The sequence below is a fragment of the Miniopterus natalensis genome, chromosome 19 (genome assembly GCF_054644295.1).
Source record: "Miniopterus natalensis isolate mMinNat1 chromosome 19, mMinNat1.hap1, whole genome shotgun sequence".
Lineage (NCBI taxonomy): Eukaryota > Metazoa > Chordata > Mammalia > Chiroptera > Miniopteridae > Miniopterus > Miniopterus natalensis.
Genome location: NC_142099.1, coordinates 9,303,552 through 9,327,261, shown reverse-complemented (window position 1 = coordinate 9,327,261; position 23,710 = coordinate 9,303,552). Strand labels below are relative to the sequence as shown.

General features: G+C 44.6%; 1 protein-coding gene across 2 annotated transcripts; it reads right to left on the bottom strand.

Annotated features, from left to right (window-relative positions):
* Nucleotides 1-1,327: 1,327 nt before the first annotated feature.
* On the bottom strand, nt 1,328-23,611 carry WDR3 (WD repeat domain 3). Of its 2 annotated transcripts, none has more exons than XM_087828046.1 (27): nt 22,268-22,701; nt 21,122-21,331; nt 20,036-20,154; nt 19,435-19,513; nt 18,266-18,361; nt 17,736-17,849; nt 17,455-17,556; nt 16,936-17,033; nt 15,936-16,043; nt 15,171-15,401; nt 13,948-14,041; nt 12,072-12,173; nt 11,131-11,149; nt 10,941-10,953; nt 10,512-10,722; nt 9,746-9,802; nt 8,630-8,730; nt 8,303-8,414; nt 8,051-8,185; nt 7,731-7,781; nt 7,198-7,263; nt 6,627-6,719; nt 6,125-6,172; nt 5,464-5,507; nt 3,767-3,895; nt 2,840-2,933; nt 1,328-2,552 (listed from the first exon to the last, which is right to left on the bottom strand). In XM_087828046.1, the coding sequence occupies exons 1-27, from the start codon at nt 22,436-22,438 to the stop codon at nt 2,397-2,399; spliced, it is 2,853 nt and encodes a 950-aa protein (XP_087684172.1). In that variant the 5' UTR covers nt 22,439-22,701; the 3' UTR covers nt 1,328-2,396. The 2 variants fall into 2 exon arrangements, with proteins under 2 accessions (XP_087684172.1, XP_087684170.1); XM_087828044.1 differs by lacking the exons at nt 10,941-10,953; nt 11,131-11,149 and adding exons at nt 10,787-10,872; nt 23,581-23,611 and having other exon boundaries at nt 1,329-2,552; nt 10,512-10,647; nt 22,268-22,469.
* Nucleotides 23,612-23,710: the final 99 nt, after the last annotated feature.

Below are 23,710 nucleotides of genomic sequence, written 5' to 3'. Positions count from 1 at the left end.
TTTTGTCAAATATTGACCATATTGGTGTGGGTTGATTTCTGTGGTCTCTGTTATATTGGTCTGTTATGTCCATATGTGCAGTACCAGGCTGTTTTGATTACAATGGCTTTGTAGTACTTTGTGCAATGGCTTTGTAGTATAGTTTGATATCCAGGTATTATGATCCCTCCAACTTTATTCTTCTTGCTGTGGCTATTAGGGGTCTGTTTTGGTTCCATATACATTTTTGGAATATTTGTTCTAGATCTGTGAAACATGCTGTTGGTATTTTAATAGGGATTGCGTTGAATTTATAGATTGCTTTGGGTAGTATGGACATTTTAAGGATGTTTTCTTCCAATCCATGAACATGGTATATGCTTCCACTTGTATTTTCCTGTTTTTCTTTTTTTCAATGTCCTATAGTTTTATGTCCTACAGGTCTTTCATCTCCTTGGTTAAGTTTATTCCTGGATATGTTTTTTGTTGTTGCAATGGTAAATGGGATGGTTTTTAATTTTAATTTTTTAATCCTCACCCAAGGAAGGGAAAGAGAGAGAGATCAATGAAAGACACATCGAATGGTTGCCTTCCGCATGTGTCCGATGAAGAGTAGTGAGAGTAGACATCCCTGTCTTGTTCCTGATCTTAAGGGAGTCACTTTTAGTTTTTGCCCACTGAGTGGGATGTTGGCTGTGGATTTGTCACATATGGCCTTTATTATGTTGAGGTATGATCCCTCTATTCCCACTTTGCTGAGTTTTTTCTCACAGATAGTACTGGATTTTGTTGAATGCTTTTCCTGCATCTATTGATATGATCATGTGATTTAGCATAAAGCACTTCACAAATATAAAAGTGCTAGTTTGGCATTTATAAAACATTTGGAAAACACTGCATTGTCTTATCAGAAAAAATGCGTAACAACAGTACACTGAAAATTACAGAACACTACTTTGGGAAATTAAAGAACTAAATAAATGAAGAAATATAACTTCTTGTGAGTTGGAAGACTCAATTATGGTTTAGATGTCAATTCTTCCCAAATTGGTCAAAAGATATAATCCAAATTAAAATTCCAGCAGGTATTTTGGTAGACACTTATAAGCTGATTCTAAAACTTATATGGTCCTGGCCCGTGTGGCTGTCGGTTGAGGGTTGTCCCATGCACTGAAAAGTCGCTGGTTCGATCCCCGGTTAGGGTGTGTACGAGAGGCAGTGAGTGAATTGATATTTCTCTCTCTCCCCCTTCCTCTCTCTCTCAAATCAATAAAAACACATAAAAAAATAATATATATAGGGAAGAACAAATGATCTTAAATTACCAAAGCAATTTTATGGGGCTATATTTACAAATTTTATTATCCCCCAAAATACATATAAATGAAAAGCTCCTTTTTAATAATGTATTATTACATTTACATCATAAAACATTTCAATATAAAAATCAGTATGCAGCTCTTTCTCACACACCATACATATGCACTATATATGTAAGTAGTGATGAATTTTTCATTTACACATATTCCTTTAGTGGAAAATTAGAAAATTGGGCAATTCCCATGCCTTCCACCCTTGGGAAGGTAAATATAACCTTTCTGAATGTTTCTGAAGATGAAACATGTAAACTACACAACCTATTTAGACATATACACATGTTGTTAGAACAAAGCAAGGATCCTGCCACACAAATGACAGTGTTTCTTAAGAAGGGAAGAGATAACATTTGACTAAAAATGCAAAGTCGAAGAACAGATAAGATGGTCAAAATTGTTATGTCCACACTCCACATAGAAATCAGAATTCTTGCACAAGGAACGGATTCACGACCCATCTTGGCCTCTGTGACGTTAGATCAGCATCCACTGGCAGTGGTCATGACCTGCCTGTAGAGTCACCTGCTGTATGCAGGCTCCATAAAGTCTCCGTTTAAGCCCAACAGTCAACACTGAGGCATGTGGTAAATTCCCACCCCCCAAAAAGGAAGTGCAAAGTCAACTTCTGCGACTCAAGAGCTCAACCAGGTCAAAGCTTCGATGCAAACACTTTGTCCGTTTCTTTTTCTAAGACATTCCCTACTCCCCAGCCTGCCGCGTGGGGACACATTATACACACAGGGCATCAGTCACCCAGAAGCCAGCAGGGCCTCTCAGCTTGACTTCACTTCTGGCAAAAACAACTGTTTTATTGAGGGGATAGAAACAATTAGCAAGCAGGATATTTTTCTATTCAGGCAGAACAGCCTGCAAGAGGTGAAGTGCAAGTTGCTGCCCTAGATCCGTCACGGTCCTTTCGGCTCTCCGGGCCCATGACTCTGCATTTCAGGGCACAGGACGTTCAGCCGTGCGCCTCGCTGTCGCCGCAGGAGAGCGCAGCCACAGCAAGCAGGGAGGTTGACAATGCTCCACATTCCGGCTCTAAGTCAGGGTTAAAATCAGCTTCTCCCGCTTCCTCCTCTTCCTCTTCTTCTCTTCCAACTGGCTGGTAGCATCGGCAAAGAACAGGACTTCACTTCTGGCCTCACTTTCCCTCTTGAGAAACTCCAGGCCCGCCAAGTTGAAGCCGATCACATCCTGGGGAGGGCCCGGGGAAGATCAGACAAGCTGCCTCCTGCCCGCCTTCAACACGGCAGCGGCAGTGGGCCCAGCGCCTCGGGGCGTCGCCCACCCTCCCGCCTCAGGCCCGGTTGCATCCCACTGCTGCCGGCTCCCGGCCACCTCGCCTCTGTGCCGATGGCACCTGCCCAGTTCCGCCCGGACGAGGCGCAGTGCTCTGTGCCACCTCTAAGTCACACAGTGCCACCTCTAAGTCACGTGCACACCGGATGCCCGCTCCCCGCTGTATCACTACGAACACTCACCCGGACTTGGCTGACTTTTGAAATAGTTGTTTCCTTTAATTTCTCAATCACGGGCACGAGCATCTGGTTGCTAGTGATCTGCCCAAAGTGAATCCTTACAGAGAAACAAAACAGCATGTGAGCAGGGGCAGCAGGCTGGCTCTTCCCATCCCTTCTAGACAGTGCACAGGCACAACATCAAAGCGGGGACATTTTTACCACATCGTGGGAGGAAAGCAACGCTCGAGAAAAGGAGCTAAAGGCATTTCTCCCCTACTATTCAGTGCCACCTGATGACAGTTTATTGTCCTAGACCTCATCACACGTTCACACTCTGACCCACAGCACCCGGATGTCCTTGGTGCAGGCTCCTTGACCCTCCACGGTCACCCTCGCCTTCGACGGTGACCTGCCACATCTCCCCGCAGGCGGTGAGTACCACCCACAGCCCTGGCCTGCCGGTACTCGGTGTTTCCCCGAGTAGCCCGAGGCCGCAGCACACACCACAGCGCTAAGCCATGCACCAGGAGTCTTCCTATTTCAGAACGTAAGCGAATGAACATACTTTCTGATTTAGTTCCTTCTACGTATGTCCTGCTTTTGCATTTGTACCTATAGAGGCCTGGAAAATAAACCCACTGTTCCGGAAAGGCTGTTAGGACAAAACGAAACCACGAACTCGAACAGTTACCAATGAGGCAAGTGCCCGGGGCACTGAGCGACAGGCCACCGGCAAACTGATCAGAGCCAGAGCTACCACGCGAGGCTGCGGCCTGCGTGTCGTGCCCACAGCGCCTGCTTCCAGGGAAGGCTGGCGGCAAAGGGGAAGGGACGATTCACGCGAGGCAGCGCTGAACCCTGCAGCGCCCCGAAGTGGGGGCGGCTTCGGGTAAGGCTCCCGGGGAGCAGTTAGCGGAGCGGACACGTCGAGGCCGGGAAGGGCGCTACCTGAGGAGGAAGAAGAGGCACCGGCAGAGCAGCTCAATGTCAGAGCCCCGCTGGACGAACTCGTGGAAGAGCCTCAGGATGTCGGGGACGTAGGAGAAAGGCAGCACCAGCAGGGACTCCTCCAGCTCACTGCGGGGAAAGCGGGCGCCACGGTCAGTCCTCGCGGCCGCCTGAGCCTCCCCTCCACCGGCCCCGCTGCTTTTATTTAGGTCTCACCCGTTCAGAACGAAATGGAATCTTCTATGTTCTAGACGGCTCTCTTTTTTCAATGTTTTGTTTTCTATATTTAATATTTTAATCTATTGGGTCTATGGCATAATAGGAAAATCTAACTTTTTATTCTTCTAGTAACTAATTTCTCCAAAGCCTTCTGTTGAATAGTCCATTTTTATATGACACTTCTCTTACCATTTATTGAATCTTTATATATAATAAATAGTCTGTTTCAGGGCTTCTGAGCGAGTCTGTTCTGATGATCAACTGATTCTAACAACAATCCTGTACTATTTTAATTTTGCTAATTTCATAGTTTTGTTCTGTTTTTAATCTAGAATAACCCCCTCTTGTTCTGGTTTTGGTGTGTTTTACTTTTAATAGTTCTAGGAATATTTCATCAATTCAAGAGGATTTCACTGGAATTAAAAACCTGCAAATTAGTTTAAGAAAAATGCAATCCTTAACACAGACCCTTCCCATCTAGGCATGCACTGTGCCTCCAAGAACCTAAATTTCCCTTTACATTTCTCCAGTGACATTTCATCATTACTCAGACGGGTCAGTTTATCAGTAAGGGACATATTTAGATATCGTAGGTCAAACTCACAAATAACGTCAGAAGGTAAATCACAAATAAGAAACATTATTCCAAAAATATATGACGAAAGACATTAAAAATTATTAGAGACCAGTAAGAGAAACTACTAAAAAGCACAAGAAAAGTAACAAAAGTCACACAAAAAAAGGCTAAACAAATATGATATAAAATTTTAATTTTATCAATAATCAAGAGATGAAAATAATACAATGCAACATTTTACCTCTCAAGCTGACAAAGGATTTTTAACCCCTGGTAAAAACCAGTATGAAAGCTCCAGAAAGCAGTTCAGCAACATAAACCTTCCAAACGAAGGCTCGCTCATGCCCACTGATCACTGGTCAGTCATCAGACTGCTGGAGCTCTCATCTTCAGAATGACAATGATGACAAAGATTTCCATGTAAAGGTGTCCACAGAAGCAACATTCATAAGAGCAAAACAAATGCAACCCCACAGTGCTCATGTGTACAACGGGATATTCTCAACTCATTTAATGATGTGTTTTTAAACAATGATGTCGGCAGACCTCAAGAAACGTTCTGTGAAAAAGGCCAGGCTCCAAAATTGTACACAAGACGATTCCAACTATGCATGTGCACAGAAAGCAGGCCAAAGGAAGTGTGTTACCCGCTGCTACTTCCAACTGAACAGAAATGATTTCCTTACCTACAATATAAAGTAGCACAACCCTTCATTTGTCCTTAAAAGTAGAGCCTTCTAGCTCTACTTCATAAAGAACATTATAATGAATTATTTTCCATCCGAATTTTGACAGTTAAACCTGTAAGGATAACTGTCCATTATAACTGTCCCATATTGAGATACGCACTCAGTAAATGTGGTTAGCCGGCCAATGATGACAACTGTGCACTGAGACTCACCTTGACTTGATTCCTTTAAAAATCTCCAACACGTACGCTGAAGGCTACAAAGGAAGGACAAGAGCATAAGTGACACTCTTGACTGGAGTCCACTGAACTCTCTAATTTCCATCTCCTAAAACCAGGGTCCCCCTCTCCTACGAGATGCAGTGTCCTAAGGTGGGATGACATGCGCAGACCCAGCGCTAGTCAGCCTGGGCTCACGGTGCAGCTCTGCCATTACCAACCACGAAACCTTCTGGCTCTGGGGCCAGTTTCCTGTCTCTACAATGAAGAGACCCTGCCTCGCATGACTATTGTGACCAACAAGACATGCAAGTAAATCCTAAGGAACTGGAGGTTGCTGAGAGCACACGCTGTCCCACTGCTCTCCCTCTCTCCCCTTTATCTGACTGACTTATGCCAATTTTTCCTCCCATACTTTCAATTTCAAAGTTCATTTAGGAACAGAATCCTCAAAGGGCTTTAGACACGGACACGAGTAAGCGCCAGGAAACAGAAGAAGGCCGGGCCAGCCCCGTCTAAAAGGGTGACCTGGAAGTCACACTGAAATGGTGCTTCTGAAATTCAGAACATTCTAGAGGACACCACCCTTCCTCCTCTCTGCCCCTGAGAGTGACCTCTGGCTGACCAAGGGGAAGCTGTTAGACATTCTACTCACAGAGATATTCCCATAAGCCATCAGGATGGGGTTGGTGGGAAGAGGGACCTATGAAGAAATGATTAAATCCAGTCATTAAAAGACAAGACTTTGACAGTGGTTGTCACAGGCAGGGCAATACTAGTATCTTACATTTTGAAAAGAGAAAAAACTGGGCCCAAAACTGAAAGAGAGTGTAAAAGAATTATCGGGCCTTTCAGTGTCGATAGTGCTTGTGAGCGAGTTTGGGCAACAGGTTTCATCCAGAAATCGACATGGTCACCCAGCCTCCGAACCAGAGCAGGAGCGTGAGCATCCGCTCTCTCCTGCTCTCCCCGTTTTACTAAGACCAAGCTTCCTTCTCCCACACTCAAGTCCCTCTTTCTAATGTCTGAATTAGAAAGAATTCTATTCCATTCTCACTTCCTGATCTGAGTTACTAAGTCCTGAAACGATGGTTTTCTGCTCAGGAATTGTCTATTTATAAACGTCTCCCAGAGCGCAGCTTGATGGGCTCTCTTACCTCCTTCCCTGCAGCTTTACAGATGGCTTTGTGCTCTCTCATTTTTGCAGTTTCCTCTCGGTACAGTTCAACAGCCTCCATGATCCTCTCAGCCTATACAGATGACAAAGGACAGAAGTCATCACAACACATGCCTTCCTCCCAGAACACTGCACCCGGAGGGCCTGATTGGAAAACCACCAAACGGCATGACACAGGTTAATAAAAATGCGCCAATAGAACAGCGAACTGCACGCAAAGACATCTTCGTTTTTTCCTTTCTTTTCTTTCTAATTTTCAGGGAGGAGACTATGTTTTGGATTCAGGTAAAAATGGGTGCAGAAACCCAGGGTAGGGCAGCTCCCAGGAACGTCTGAAAGGGGCTACTTTCAGCAGATCAGCTTTCCTTTCCAGAGAGTAGCACTCATCAGACAGATTCAGCACAACGCTGTCCGTGGTTACAAAGAAAGGAAATGAGTTTTGAACAAATTCAATCATTTTGCCACAAAAGGACTATTTGCTTGACAAAGACTTTTACTAAAAAGTTCACATCTTATGAAAAAATGAGAAATGACATTCTACGTCAACTTACTGCTTTGACTGTTTCAATAGTTTTCTTTCCAGTAAAGTAATTTTCTCCTTGAGTCTCCCCTGGGACCTGCCAGAAACAAAGAGATCCTTGAATAATATTGTTGACAAGCATTAAAGAGCCAATAAGTTAATCTTATAAAAGAACAGGCACTATTGTTTTATAATGACAACACTGGGTTATCAGCTACGTTCACTGAAGATTTAGTAACGGCCAGACACTACGTTAAGTATTTTAAATGTATTATCCTAAGAATATCTTCCTCTACAAATATTTAAAAATAATGCCCAATGATTTTTTCTGATTTTAATTTTTGTTCTACAATGAAATAATACCCTGAAGTCTCCTTTAAAAAAAAAAAAAAAGCCAGTATGTAGTCGAATAAAAAATACTACTCAGATTCTTTCTCACATCAGCTGTCGATGACCTAGGCATCTGGCCCCAATTCTAATTCAATCAGAAATTACTGACATTGCAGTACATTCCAATGAGATAATTACAGGGCACAATCACAGGATCCCAAAAGATGTACTTACTGCTGGTTGGTCTTCTTTGGCCACACTCTCCTCATATTCTGCTTCCCTTTGCTGTCAAGAGACGGACAGAAATTAATTTGAAAGAAAAACCATGGTCTCTACCATGTGAAATGAGAGTAAGACAGTGAGGAGCTGCTTTCAAAATATAATCTCCTGTGCCATCTATTCCTGCCTGGCTGCTGAAACAGTGACAGTCATCATGGAAGCATCGGAGGTCCTTAGACTTGCGCTGAGGGGTGACCGCACTAGACAGAAAACTTCGGCTGGGACAGCATGTCAGACCCCACCGGCACATCTGTCAGCAGGCCCAGAGTCCTTACCATCTCCCTCTCTTCCTCGAGAATGAGCGGCTCCCGTGTCCTCTCCCACAGTCTCAGGGACTTGTCATGGGACGATGACACCACATAGTCTCCACTGGGGCTCACAGCCAAGCACCATACCTCCTGGTGGTGCCCCTGGAGAGAGAAACCCCACCCGGAGCAGGAGTGTCACTCGCAGGCCACCCGGGCTCGCGCTGGCGGAGACCCGCGCTCAGGCCTCTGGGCACCAAGGGGCCGCGGGGCGGGGGCTACCTCCAGGGTCTGGATGTGCTCCCACTTGTCCGCATCCCACTGCTTAATCTTGCGGTCCTTCCCGGCGGTGAAGAAGAGGTGAGACTTGGGCACAAACTGCAGGGACATCACACTGGAAAGCGAGGAAAGTAGTCAAATGTCCTTCAATGCCACGTTATCAAAGAGTCTTACACACACAAGCAGCTTCTGAACAGCCAATTCTAGTGTCTTATTTACACTTTGGAATTTAAATGTATGACTGTCTGAGACGCTAAATGACAGACACAGGTGCTCAAGGGAAACGATGCAGGTGACTCAAAGGGAGGTGTCTGAAGAGACTGCACCCACCTGTCGTCGTGTGCAAAGAGAGACTTGTGGCAGTCCCCAAAGTCCAAGCCCCAGATCTTCACATTCCTGTCGGCAGAGCCGGTTGCTATCAGTGCTCCGTCCTGAGGAAGAGAAGGGACACATCACTTTACTTGATTATCAGAAGCTGTAAAGTAGATAAAGAAAAGCTACCAGGACATTTAACCCATTTCCCTCCAAAACATTAAAATCAATGCGAAAAAAGTGATTCCATTTCTCTACCAAGCGCACCTGCTTCTCTGCTTTTACCCACAGATCTACCTAAAAGCTTGTTACATGAAAGCAAGAAGTCTGGCTGGAATGTTTCTGCTGCTACAGGGCAGTGCTGTGCCCTGATGGACGCTGCCTATTGACTTTAAGTCGGTAGGAAAAAGAATCCTGTCACAGGACTTGGGGGAGAGAAGAGGGAAAGAGAAGCAAAAATGAGGCTGTGGAAGAACCTCCTGGACGCTGGGACCTGGCCTTTACCCCGCGATCCCCATCACTATTCCTCTGCCCTTCCTATTTCAATGCCCAGTTCAAACGACTGTCAACGAGAAAACTGGAAGCTACTTTAACACCCACTTACTCCGTTAATGCACTGATCACAGACAGCCGGAGCACAGCCAGTGCCTTTCACACCGACTAGACATTTTTAAATATACACATCGCCACCCTGATCATAACTAGATATTGCAAAAATAGCATTTTGGTCGAGACTAAAAGTTTACATAGTGCATAATACTGCAGACATCCAAATATAAAGCTTAGGTCCATCTTCCTCACCTTCTTTCAAAGCGAAGGGGGCCTTTTTAAAGTCTTTTATATTTTAGGGTGCTCTATCCATTATAGTACTTTAGACGAAGTACTATTTGGGGAATTTGCAACTGCGGGCTAGTTGTGAGGATTAATTCAGGTATTTGTGAAAATATTCTGAAAGCATTTAAATAACAGATATATTAGTAGTATGATTATAACAGATATTACTTTGATTTGGGGAGTGAGACAGATATACAACAGAATGAAAAAATACTCTAAAATGAAGGTATCAAGCCAAGAACTAAGAATGTGCCTTAGAAAAACAACTTGTTACTGAGATACTATTTAAACTTTACTTACATAAGAGATGTCCATGCATATAACAGGCAGTTTGTGTCCATACAGTGAGAGAAAAAACTAAACATTAAAAAGAAAAAAGGAATATAATTCATGGTTGTCTATAAAACACAGGCATGATTTATTACACGTGAATCTAAAATAGAACTTTAAAATGCAATGCTAACAGTGTCTGGGTTGCTTCATGTGTTTATTCTCAAAGAAGACAAACCACAGAAGGCAGTCTGCACCCATGTCTTGCATATGGACCCTATAGGCCCTTGCCAAGGACACGGCAACACAATGGAGCCAGGGGCGCCCCAGAAGCCTGCTGCCTCCGTCAGAATATAGTAGAGATGTTCTCTGGGTCTCTCAGCTGGAAAGACCCTGGGGAACCTGTTTGACACAATTCCCAGGTTCAGTCCAGTCCTCCCAACTCTCTGGGGCTGGGGCCTCTTGATCTGTTATTTCTAAAGCAACCCAAAGACCCTGACATACAGCCGAGTGTGGAATCACTGCCCAAGACACCTAGAGATGCTCTTAAACCTACTGGCTATCGCAGGATTTGTTGTCCACAGATTTTCTAAACATATGAAATACTTGCTTCAAACAAAAGTTATATACCAAAGGATTCTTTTAAAACTCTAGCTTTCCTAGTGCACCTACGTTTGATTTGCATACAAATTTTTAGAAATATGCTCCTGCCAGGCACAGTCAGGGTCTCTTCTTTCTGGTCTCTGCCCCAGGCCAGCCAGAAAGGAAGAACTATCACTAGGCATGGCCACTGTACCTTTAAGGTGTCGACATAGAAAATCTTCACCGTGCAGTCCAGCAAAGACACAGCCAGCAGCTTCTGCTCGGGCGAGTACCTGACACACAGAACGTCTTCATCTAGCTGCAGGGTTCGGGTTTGCTTTGCGGAAAGTCTAGCATCACAGAAATCACCAGGAAAAATAATGAGTATTCTACAAGGCAGACAAAAATTCCTAAAAACTCTGGAGCTCAACTGAAATACACGAAAGTCCATTCAGTCCAAGAAACGGACACAAAACAATGTCCACCCACCTCTTCTGGGCACTATTTCCATCTTTCACCAGCTCAAAATCCCAGAACTTGACGGATTTATCGGCACCACCTGTCACAAAGCCACGCTGGAAGCCAAATGACATTCCAATGAAAAAGTATGTTAGTACAGAAACCTGGGCGAGACACACAAAACAGCCTAAAGATCACTTGTACTTAATGGCATGGGTAAGAATTAGGAAAAAATGTGGTTTCTCTAACACTTTCCCTCTCTCGGGGCAGTTGCCACAGACCTTACTTGAGAGCTCCTAGCGACACTAATGTAGACAGATGATAGCTGGTAGGAAGTTCTGGTTATACCTTCCTTCAGCATCAAGAAGAGAAACTCAGTGAGCAGTGGGGCTTCTGCTCCACCTAAGAAGGCAGCAGGCTAAAGAATTTGCTACTATGTCTGTTTTCCAATATCAAGAAAATGAGCCTCATCACATGGTAGTGCTGGTATAAAGTATCCAGAATGTGGAGGCAGAAAAAACTAGACCTCAAGCATCTCATCGGCCAATTCAGAGACTTTTAAGACAGGAAACAACTTTACAGTGATCCCTGCTGTTGCTGTGGTGATGAAGACCACCTAGTTTAGATAGAAAACTGTACAAATGCAAGATGGTACTGTATTACTATTTAAGTTTTAAATGCTGCTCCATTCTGACTGCAATGGCATTATCCACTCTAAATTCCAGATTCCTTTTCCCCCCCAAAATATGTCTACATTCAATGAATGAAGGTTCGCCACCACTGAGAACATTCAAATGAACAAACAATCTCTTCAGGTATTTTCAAAAAGTATCCAAAATGTTCTGAGCACTTGCACCATCACAGGAATAAGTGGACAGTCTCCAGGGTGACACCCAAAGGAAGCACACTGTGAATGACTTGAAAGGATTGACATGTTTGCTAAACACACTAGACTTATGTAGTCACAGAAGAACGGACTAAAAGAGGGGCAGGAGAGTCTACTCTGATCTCTGCACTGTGTTGCCCAAGGAAACAGTTCCTCTTAGGAGGTATCATAAACCACCAGCAAAAAACCACAAAGGTAAGGAATCTGATGTTGTGTAACTGATGATCGAGAGCAGCTGAACAAGGACTCGTTTCATGATGAGACATTATACAGCATGTGATACGGCATCACATAGGATATCTAAAGATTAGACAAAACTTTTCTTTAAGAAACCCTGAGAGAAATCTGTTAGGCAGCAATGAAACCTGACAGAAAAAAGGGAAATGCGGCAGATTCCTGAAGTTCAGATGTCAACATCTGGTTAGTTACCTGGTCTGGAGAGAGAGACATGGACCACAGAGCCCCATCATGTGCATCTATTGTCTCCAGCAGAGTTCCCGAGGCCAAGTCATACAGCTGCAGCCGTCCTGTCTGTGGGACACAGAATGAGCACAGCTTTGAGGAGCCCACCTACAACCTCCATGATTCCCGCCCACATGGGTCAGGAAAGGTTTCACAACAAGCGCCAACACTGCGGCCAACTGCTTAGGAAATGGATCCCATGCTCCGTACTTCCACCCGAATAAACGCTATGAAACCCCCTGCTGCCGTGCGGAGTTAACGCCAGGAGGGTGGCCATGCTGGACAACTATGCAATCATACAGCCATGTAGCACTGGACTCCTGCCATTTTCATTGGCTCCCTGACTTCAAAAAGGACTTATCATGGCCATTGTCAAATCAGAATAAACATAACAGCAAATGGCAAACCTGAAAACCTTTAACCAGTCCTTCAAGTGGACTGTCCTCTGTGGTTATTGGCTTGATCAACTCTTCTCCACCTAGCTTTGGCTTTCTTGTCTACCATACACCAACAATAAGAAATGGCAATCTACCTACAGTGCTAGGGAGGGCAGTGAACCTAAAAAAAAATGGTAGCTTAGAAAAAAACGAGCCACCCTTCTGTTTAGAACTCTGTATAAGCCACGGTCCCAGCGCCAGCATGGACCACACAGTGGGAAAGCCTGCTCTGAGCTCGTGCACGTCCAGTGGGAAGAGCATCAGGTGGAGACCTGATTCCCGGGGCTGCGTCGTTCCAGCTCAGGGACTGCTGGTGAATTCATCTTTAGGAGCCTGTTGTTTTTTTATCTGTAAAACCCCCCTCTACACTGTTGCGGGGATTAAATGAGATAATGCAATTAACTGCATAGCACAGAGGCGAGGCTAGGGACTGTATTTTAGTTATATAGGTGATCTTCAAAGCAATTTGCAAAATGGTCTCCCAGCAGCAGATGGTAGATGAACATCTGTTGGAAGAATGAGTGAAAAATGAGGGAGTCTTTTAAATGACATTTAATGCTCTTTCCCCGACACTGACCCCAGGATCTCTGCAGCTTATTTCTAATAAGAGAATTCTGCACATTTGGCACTGGTTTACAAAGATAAAAATGGCAAATACTTGCAAAGCACTTTTCAAAACATTCCCTAGACTTTACTCCATGTATTCCCACTCCTCCTCACCACTTGCTGCAAGCCAGTCTCCGTGCCAAGTGCTTATTTACATCATTTTACACAAGAACTCAAAGCCTACAGGGTTAAGGAACTTGCCCAAAGGTCTAACAGCCAGCGAGTGGAAGGGCTGGATGCAAGCCTGGGCTCATCTGGTGGGAAAGTGCTGTTGGAAGCGAGTGTCATTATCTCATTATATAGATAAGGAACCACACTAGGAGAAGTTATGTGACTTGCTCCAAATTACCCATTTCTTCAGGGAGAGATTCTGATCCCAAATCCCTGCCTGCTCCTTCCCATATGGTCATCCCCTAATCTGATTAGCAGCTGGGAAAGAGGACCTGGTTGGTGTTTTTACGGAATGTTTCTATCTGCCAAGCACAAAACTAGGTACTCATGAATTTATCATTAGTCTTCTCAAAACACAATTACACATGTGCTCAAAAAAGATGCACAAAAGGCTGATCATCAAAATGTTGATGACAGTCATCTCAGGGTTGTGACTCTGTTTTCCTCATAATTTGACATAAGGTTTGATTTCTTAAAAACAAAAAACCCTCCAAAAAGGGACAATGCACCCTCATATTATCCGGCTCCAGTACATTTCCAATATGCTAAAAAAGAAACCAGATTTCTCAGACATCTTTAAGAATACTGATTAGAAAAGACACCAAAAATCCAAGAAAGTCTCGGTTTACCTTTGTTCCTATGACCACTTGCCTGTCCCCAGGCACAAAGAATGAGCACAGTGCATACTCGCAGGTCATGGTGCGGATACACTGCAGCGTGGACCTGGGAGAAAGAAGGAAGAACATGAATACGAGGTGCCTACTAGACACCAAGTGGTGATACAAACTAAGGATCTGGATAAATGAGCCTGATGTTCAGGTAGAGGCTAAGGCGAGAGATGTGAATGTCTGTCATTGGCATAGAGAAAGCCATGACTAGAGGTCACAGAGAGTGAGTGTAGGCAGAAAAGGTCCAGGCTGTCCCCTGAAGCATTCCAACACTAAAAGTAAGAAGGAATCAGAAAAGACTGAGAAAAAACAGCCAGAAGAGGAATGCAAGTCACAGAGTGTTCCAAAGAGGAGAAAGTGGTCAACTCAGGAAGAGAATGGCAGATGCAGCTTGCAGGTCAGTGTCTGGAAACATCACTGGTGAGGTGACAAGAGCGGTTCTGGTGGAATGGCAGAGGTAAAAGCCTGGTGGAGACAGTGAAGACCGAACGGAGAAATAGGAGGACAGGGGCTGGCTGGAGAGAGAGGAGGCAGGGCTATTGTTTCCTTTAGGAGGGGACATGGCACAGCCCATCCTTAGGCTGCGGGAATGACGCAATAGAAGGGGAAAGCTAACAATGGTGGAGGAAGCTGTGAGGAAGGGAGATGAGAAAGGGCCTCGCACACAAATGACGATTCATTTTGTCAGGAGCCCAACACAGTACTGCGAGGACAGATTATGTGATTCAGATGCAGCTAAGTGGCAGATGTAATGGGAGCACGTGAACGTTTTCTAGAGGACTCCATTTTCCAGTGAAGCAGTAGGCAAGGCCATCAGTTTGAAGGTGCTTGAGGAAAGAGGCTGTGGAGCAGTCACCTAGCGAAGTGAGGGAAAGAATTCAGTGAAGTTTCTGGTCCGCACGAAGAGCCTAGTTGAATGTAAAAGTGGGCAGTGTGTCTGTTCCTCCTCAGCCAAGTACAGATACAGCTTCATACATGGAACAAGTGTTAATTTTTTCTACATGAAACAAAAAGGCAACTTTCCCTGCTCAACTCCACAGGCCTGTGCTAAAAAGCACGGGAGATCCATTTGGAGGGAACTGTATTTAAGGCCTTAAGAAACTAGTTAACTAACCATGAAGAATATTAAGAACTAATTCAAAGGGAAGAATTGGATAAAGCAACAGAAGGACCACGTCACAAACCTGTTCCAAATCTTAACGGAGTCAGCCGCCGCGGAAAGGACAGCGATATTGTCTGAGCTGAAGGACAGAGTCCGCACATCGCTGCGATGGCCCCCGAGTGTGATCCTGCTCGTCCTCAAGGGCTGAGGAGTGGGCGCCGATGGGTTCAGTGAGTATAACTCCACCAGGTTGTTCTGCAGCAGGAAGACAGCCTTTAACTCCCCCTGAGGCGAGTGAATCAGGTCGAAGGATCTGCATGGGAAACATTCACAAATGTCTCAGCTACCACCTTAGCTCACGAGGTTAACTTCTAGGAGAAGGGCTTTGCAATGTCCTCAATCTATATGAAGTTTGCACAAATATAAAGAATTTGACATGTAAGAGTGCTCTGAGTATTGGACAGCAGTGGAGTACAGGCTTTTAAGAAATCTCGGCTTAATCACTGGATCTGACATATATCTTGTTTTTGTTTATCTTTGATAAGTGACCTTAAATCCTTTCAGAATATGAGGTATACATTTTTTTTGTTTGTAATTGGCAGCAGGAAAGAAGAGTAAACAAATAGATAGGTTATTATAAAAGCACAAATGTGAGATAGCAGTGGCCAGTGGTGAGGGCAGTGGGAGCCGAGCGTGACACAGGCACCCCACAATCACTGTCTCCAATATACAATTGGTGGAGACTGCTTACAAACAGCACAACAAAGCCAATACAACTCTGTATCTCACTATTTCTATAATACTCCAGAAACTTCTCCCAGATCCTTCATACACCACGTTTACTCACTTGATTTTGGCAGAAGTTCTGATGTTAGCCACCCGCTGGATTTCGTCTCGCAGAGTCATTTCAACACTGACTTCAAGGTCTTCCTCCTCCCCTTTGCCAGAATTTAATCTAGAAGAAAAAGACTCTCATGCTACCACTTTCCTAGCAGCTTTGCTATTACTAGAGTCAAGTTCTGGCTCTGAGACCAACCACTTGTGTAATCTTGGGAGACACTTAACCACAAAGGGTGAGCGTGAGCATTAGAAATGTAGTGTATGGAGAAATGCTTCGTGAACTACACTGTCACAAATGTAAAGTAGTATTCCATTTAAGGAGTCCTCTCAAGATATGGATTGTGAATGCAACAGCCCACACACTTTCCTGGGACAAGTCTTTTTATTTCAACTATTCCACTGAAATGTTTCTGCTAAATTTTTCTAATTTCAGGACTTTTTAGAAAATCCATTTACATGCACTTATCAATCCAGACATGTCAAATAAAGCAGAGATCTCAGAAGAGTTGCCAAGTCAGAATTTTTATTTCCAAGACCTGGTAAGTTTCAACTATTGAGGAACCAATTTCTACGGTTATAACAACCTACTTCAGGGTTACACAGTCTGCAAACTTCAACTACATGACTGTCTGACTAGTCTTCCTTCACACAACCCCACAGGTGAGCATCACGGGAACCGCTTCCTTCTGTGTAGGCTGCTGTCACTGAAGACACACAGCTGGCCTCTGAGAATTAAGTCACTTAGAAGCAGTCTTTAAAAATCTGTACAGTCTTTCTGGTTCTGTGTGGCTCTCAGTTCAAGATTCAGGAATGCACTAGTTATAAAGCTGTATGAAAGAGCAGAGATTTAAAACTTGGACTGCCGGCACTCTACAACACCGCCTCTAGCTTTCAACAGTAACTGGTAAGAGAGTAAACATTTCCTTAAGGAGCCCGCAGTTTTGTTATGGATACAACGTGGGCCCACCCAGGATACTTAGTTATCAGTAAGTACTAAGGAGACATACTTGGCTTTCTTTCTAGCTTTCTTCATTTTCTTGTCCATTTTCTTCTGAACCTCCTCTCTGGAAAGGATACAGAACACTTCGAGCACAGAATCGGTTCCCTAGAAAGACACAGGCTGCCATGAGTCCAGGATGGGTAATTTGTAGCTTAGCTTTCTTAGTAAGAACTAAACCATAATGTTTCTTTTTCTTCCCTTACTAGTGGTATCACCTTGGACAACGTAATCTCTCTGGGTTTACTGTCCCACCTGTAAAGTGGGGACACTACCTCCTATCACAGCGTTGCTCTGAAGGCTCAGAATTAATGCTTAGAAACTGCTTAGGAAAGCAAGCATGTAATGAACCATTTCTAATGAAAAGTGACAGCAGTCAGACAGAAGCTACAGATTATAGGTCCACGCAGCATCATCGTGACTTTTTAACATGACCAAAGAAAGACTCATCTCCACACTGAGTATGAAATCAGGAGTCTCTGAAAGGAACAGCCCGGTCCTTGTGACTTTCTCTAAGGCTGGTACTCACATGGCAGGCAAGCATCCTGCCTGTCCTGTCGGTCGCGAGGTTCACAACTCTGTCCCTTCCTTCTCGCATGATGGACCCGGCTTTCTTGCACGTGAGGATGCGCTACAGAAGGAGCAATAGAGAAGATGAAGGTTAACTGAGTTCTGCTGACCCCCTGAAAAGATGATTCCGAGAAACGCAGGTGACAAAGACGTTCCCTACAAAGATGAAGATCACAAATTTAGTTACAATTTCCCCTTTCCCACCACTCAGCTCAAAGATAAGGAACAAAAAGGAATTACATCCTCAGGAGCCTCATCCACCTCGAGGGCACCATCCTCTGCTTCATGCGTGTCCTGGATGCCAGGGGAAGACCCCTTGATTTTCTTGGGCTCTGGTTCTTCTAGATCTTCAATCTGTTTTATAAAAGTTATAGATCTTCTCAGAATATATTTATAAACACACAAACTTTACATAGATTTTTGTTTGGGGGGAAGGGTCAGAGATATTCTGAAGTCCATCCATGGACATCCAAAGGTCCAGGAATATCAGGCTAAGAATCCCATTAACTGTAACATTAACATGACCAGAAGCTAGAAGCCCAAAGTTATCCTTCCAGGCCCAAATCAATGAGGGCAACGGAGCACAGAACGGAGAAAACTTTGTTCAGAAGTTGTAGGTTACCGACATGATAGCATTCCTTTTGTGCTGCGTGAAGCTATGTGAAGCACTCAGTAATTACATCGGATTCTAACCTCAATGAGCCCCTAAAACTGGTCAAACAGGACAGGCACGTGGGCACTTGGGCACATGATCAGAAGAAAGGAATTACCTCCTGCAGATAGGCTATGTCCCAGGCCCTCAGCTCACTGTCGGAAGCCCCCGCGATGAGTCGCTTCTCTTCCGATACCAGAACCAGCCCCCACACCTACAGAGTATGAAAAGATTCAAACAGTACAATGTTTAAGACTCTAGGATATATGTCGTGGCATTCCAAATTGCAGAATACTGTATGAAATCTCTTTGGTATTTGCAAAGTCCAATATTAAGGCAACCCTTTCAACATATGCTAAGAGAAATTCCACTGTTAGAAAGAAAAAATGGCCTGTGGCAGACCTGCTATGTGATAACTAGATGTTTCTCTGCAACTTCCTATCCTTAAATTTAGAAAACGGCTGTTCGACATAAATCCTAACGAAAGTCCACTAAAAGGTTTTTAAGTCTGCTGCTTCTCTGTCTCACAAATAAAAGGAGCTCTGTTCATGTCTACTGCGTAATGTTCAGCCTCAAATATCCAAGACCTGAACAATAAAAATAGTAGTACTATAGCAAATCAACAGTCAGAAAATCGAATTTGCTCTTTGTATACTCCAGGTGTATGTGTCTGAAAGCCCGGTTTGAACAAAGCACAGAGTAGGAGCAATGATGTCTGATGTCCGCTGATCTCTACTGAAGAGATCTATGTTCAGGCAATTGCAGTATTATGACGACTACAATTTGCTGTTTACGTGTCACTGGGCCAGGCACTGTACACACAGTATCATTAAACTTCTACACAGTCATAAAGGTGGACACTTGGTATTTAAAATCATGACCGCCGCCCCCCCGGCCAAGGGACTCAGTTGGTTGGAACACTGTCCTGTGTACCAAAGGGCTGCAGGTTTGTTCCCCGTCAGGGTGTGTAGGGGAGGCAACTGATAGAGGTGTTGTTCCTCCCCCCCCCCCCCCCCGCCCTCAACATCAATAAAAACGCAGCCTTGGGCAAGGATTAAACAAAACGATGAAACTCATGTTCACGGGCTAAACGTATCCAAGGCCAATGTATAGTAAAGGTCAGAGTCTGCTACGATGGCTGGCACTTCCCCACAACACCAACTTGACTCTTGAGCAGCATGAGATGATTACTACAGCTATGAGTAATGAGCCATGAAAGAACCAGAGGAGAAAACCTGCTTTCCTGCTGCCCTGCCGTTTCCCCTGGGCCCGTGAGTCTGCGCATACCTCCGTTCGGTGACCAACCATTGTTTTGAAGCAGTGCTGGGTATCAAGGTCCCACCATTTCACCACGGTATCTTTCCCACTTAAAGAATAGAAAAAATCTTATTAGGAAGAATCACGAAACCAACAGGGAGATCAAGGTCTCATTTGTAGCCTTAAAAAGATAACGTACAGCAATAATGTCTAAGGCTGCCATCCTACCTTTCTTTTAAAATGAATCTGAACTCTCCATGTGGTTATTTTCATACAGAAAATAAAATATTACACCCCAGCTAGTGTGGCTCAGTGGCTTGGCGTGTCAGCCAGAGTACGAAAGGGTCTCAGGTTTGATTCCTGGTCAAAGGCATGTACCTGGGCTGCAGGTTTGATCCCTGACCAGGGCGCATGTCTGTTTCACACTGATGTTTCTATCTCTCTCTCCCCCACCCCCTTCCACTCTCTAAAAAAATCAATGGAAAAAATATCCTCAGGGGAGGAAGGAAACTAGCACATGAGCTTGTAGGTAGCGGGAGAAATGAGTAAGGAATGAAGCAAATTCTCTTTAAAACCCTCCCTGATGAATTCACCTAGAACAGAACTGGAAATGAAGCTGTTATTTCTTTACCTACTAACTAGCAGGTTCTTTTCTCGTAGAAACAATGCTTGTGTGACGGCGTCCTTGTGCCCCTTTAAACGGTAGAGACCACTTTCATTGATCACGTCCCACACAATAATATCTGTGTCCTACAGGGATCAAATAATACAGAAGAATTTTCTTTATTGCACAAAACCTAACAATGGGATGTAATATTTTTACTACAAGTTTTTATTACATAGTCCTTGTAGAAAATTTGGAAAGCATACAAAAAAGTACAGAGGAAATAAATACCAGTTAATATTGCCACCAAGATATAATCACCACGGACATTTTGTTTTATATTGTTCCAGTCTTTATATCCAGGTTGGTGTTTTCCTATTAGAAAACTGACACCATGCTGTTCGTATCATTTAAAGCACCCCTTCATTTAATGTATTTCCATTTTTCCACATCCTTCCAGACTGCTCATATTTTTAATGGTCTCATAATAATTCTAAGGATATACTGTAACTTATTTAACTTTTTCCTACTTATTTAAATTGCTTTTACTATATTAATTAGAAAACACCAGCATCTCTTCAATACTTTATCTTCCCACTCAAGTACACAGTTTGTATCACTATTCAAGCATTCTGCTACATTCTTCAGTTAAGTTTCATAGTATTTTCCTTAATATACTATGTTGCTTAATATACTATTATAAGTGGAATCTCTCACATTATATTTTCAAACTTTGAAATACAGGAAAGCTTCCAATTTTACCAAACTCAATGGAAAAGAATTATCATTTTGTTTCTCCCTTTTCCAACCTGGTTACATTTCTGCTTGTGTTCTGTTTTGGGTAACACTTCCACAATGATGCTGTATAGCAGTTACCACGGCATCCTCTCCCTGTTTCTGTAGTTAATAGGCTCTAATCAGAGAACATGACAGGAAACAAAATGAACCTCCCAATTCTGACCCATCCTTCTCACTCTGTTTTTACCACCTATACTGTTTTGTACACGATGTGCCCATTGTTTCACTCAACAATTTCTGTGAACATCCCGTTTAAGCAGTGACAATACACTCTTTTACTAGATCAAAGTCTGGGCACCTGATTCAAGGTCTCACCTTGGACCCAGATGCCAGCCTGCCTCCTAGCTGATCATACTTCAAGGAAGTGACGGCTGCCTTGTGTCCATTGAAGGTCACGTTTCCTTCACCACTCAGGAGACTGAAGATTCGAATAGACCCATCCTCATAGCCAACAGCTAAGTGCAGCCCATCTGGGGAGGGGCACAAGCAGGTGACTTCCTGTTTCAGCCCCTGAAGGATGAGGATCTGAAATCACAAGAATAAAACAAAAGCAGAGGAGCTAAGCCTGTCAGCAGGGAAAAGGGGGGGAATAACTTAAGAGCACAATCACCCCAAATCAGCCTTATGAATAATAATGAAACTCCGCAACCTGTCAAGTTCTTTAACATGGAACTATCATTTGATTGGACAATGAAACATTCAGGACAAGGTAAAATCATTTACCCTGAAGCTCTACATCAGCATAAGACATGGAAAATCCCCCAGGCGATGGGGTAACTTACTAAGTCCCTTATCCTGTGTCACCATGGAGTGATTTTTCCACAGTACTATAAACACATCCTTGCGTTAACAGAGCTCCATCTAATAAGAAACCAACCTATGTGCCACCAGAATGCTATTGTGGTTTCTCCCCAAAGGACCCTGGCACAGCAACAACTATCAAAGTATTAACTCTTGGGGGTCACATAGTGAGTGGACAAGATCAAAATGCCTGTATTTGGTTTGGCAGAAGTGGTAGGCTTATGGAAATATCAAAGCCTAGTTTAACAACCTGCCTCATCTGTATAAGTAAGAAAAAAGATTCAGTCAACACAGCAGAGAACTATTCCTTTTAAATGCCTTAATTTTATGACTGGCTGTGAGGACAAGAACCTAAAAAACAGAAAGTGGTAAAGTAGAGAAAAACAAACATATGGAGAATGATAATTACAAACAGTTACCTGTAAATATCACCACAAAGAGGCACCTAAGAGGTAAGCTCCTCTTCGGTTGTGGTTTTCAGAATTTAGTGTAGAACACAACAGAACCTGACACCTGCCTATCTAGACCCAAAGAAAGATTTCCCTTCTAGGGGTACACATATAAAAAATCTGTGCATGATAAACCGGGGCGCTCCCTCTTCCGCTTCTCCATCCTCAAATACCCATCCATCAACACCGACCCAGGTGACCTCTGGCTCACCTTCTCTCCTTTTCTTAAGTCCCAGATGAAAACATGTTCACAGGCTGGTACTGCCACATAGCGTCCTTTTTCACCACGGAGTGTCACAAAGACAATATTGCCTTTTTGGCTGCCAATAAGGCCAAAGACTGCGCTGGCAACGTAGCGTAGGTACTGCTTGGTGAGCCCCATGTTAGAAGGTCTGAAACCGCAGGTGAGGCAGCTGCACAGGAAAATGAAGAAAACTCAGTTCTTTGGGCACATTGGTTCTACTAGGCTAGCAAACACCACCCGTTTATCATGTGGTTAACCTGCATAATAAATCACGACATAAAATGCCTGAACATCTTAATTTTTTATTCATCATTTAAACAGTTCCTACTGAATGCCGACTGTTTCTCTGAAGCAGGATCCTATTCTCTTTCAGCTACTTTCTGTTCCAGCTTTTTTTTTTATCACGGGGGTCCTGCACTAACTAGTCTTCCATCTAGCACCTCCCCCTGCATGATTTTTATTCTTTTCATTTAAAAGTCCTAATACTACCACCCTAATCTTTTCACGTGCACTGTCCCCACCCCAAAGCCCTTGAAAAGGCTAAGTTGTTTGCAGTTTCCAAGAACTCATCCTGTCCACCCCTCCTTTCTCTCTGTCGGGCTATTTGGTTTCCTCCCTCGTCCTGCCACCGTGCCTTCATATGGTTCCTGTCACCTAGAACAAGCTTTCTCCCGTCTACCTATTGGAATCGGCGTTATCCTCCGAGGCCCACATCTGCCGGGCTAGTCCAATTCTTGCGGCCTTTTCCATCGCCTCGATATTTAAACTGTCTTTCATACAACGCGACATCCATCCCTTGTCTCACGGGCACAGATCTGAACGCCTTTTCGAGAGCGCTCACGACCTACCCTTCCCCGGCGCCCCTACCATCCCTGCTCCCTAACCCACAGCTCCCCCAAACCCGCTGCTTCCCGGCTGCACCGCGGGGCTGGGACGGGGTCACAGGCCTGTCGGACGTCCCTAAACCGAGTCTTCCGAGTCAGGAGAGGGTGAGAAGGATGGCGCACACCCACCACGCTGCCGGAGCATCCTCGGGCGAGCCGAAGCACGCGCGGGGCCCGGCGGCACCACTCCGCCCGCGCCCGCCCCGGCGTCCGCGGGCGGCCTCCGGTACGGCGGTGGGGCGCTCTAGCCCCAGGTTTCCCGTCACCCCATCGACCGACCCCAAATCCCCCTCGCCTCGTCCGCTGCGGGCAAACCACGAAGGCCTCCGCCAGGCTCCAAACCCAAGGAGCGGAGCAAAAGCGTTGGGTTCCCGGCGCACCGACAACAGCACTCACCTCAGCCTCCACGAGGCTCTGGGCAGCCCTGACCCCGCCCCTTCCGGGTCCGGCCCCCGGCCCCGCTTCCGCCCAACGTTCCCAAGGCTTCTAGGCGGAAATGACGCAAGAGCCGGGCTCTGATTGGCGC

What these genes read in the sequence shown, in the direction of transcription:
- WDR3 (XM_087828046.1), bottom strand. Translation starts at nt 22,438, where the DNA reads ATGGGGCTCACCAAGCAGTACCTACGCTACGTTGCCAGCGCAGTCTTT. An exon ending in GCAGGATGCTTGCCTGCCAT is followed by an intron (nt 17,034 to 17,454) that starts GTGAGTACCAGC and finishes GTGTCTTTCTAG; the next exon opens with GGAACCGATTCTGTGCTCGA. An exon ending in CTCTTTGCACACGACGACAG is followed by an intron (nt 8,415 to 8,629) that starts GTGGGTGCAGTC and finishes CTCGCTTTCCAG; the next exon opens with TGTGATGTCCCTGCAGTTTG.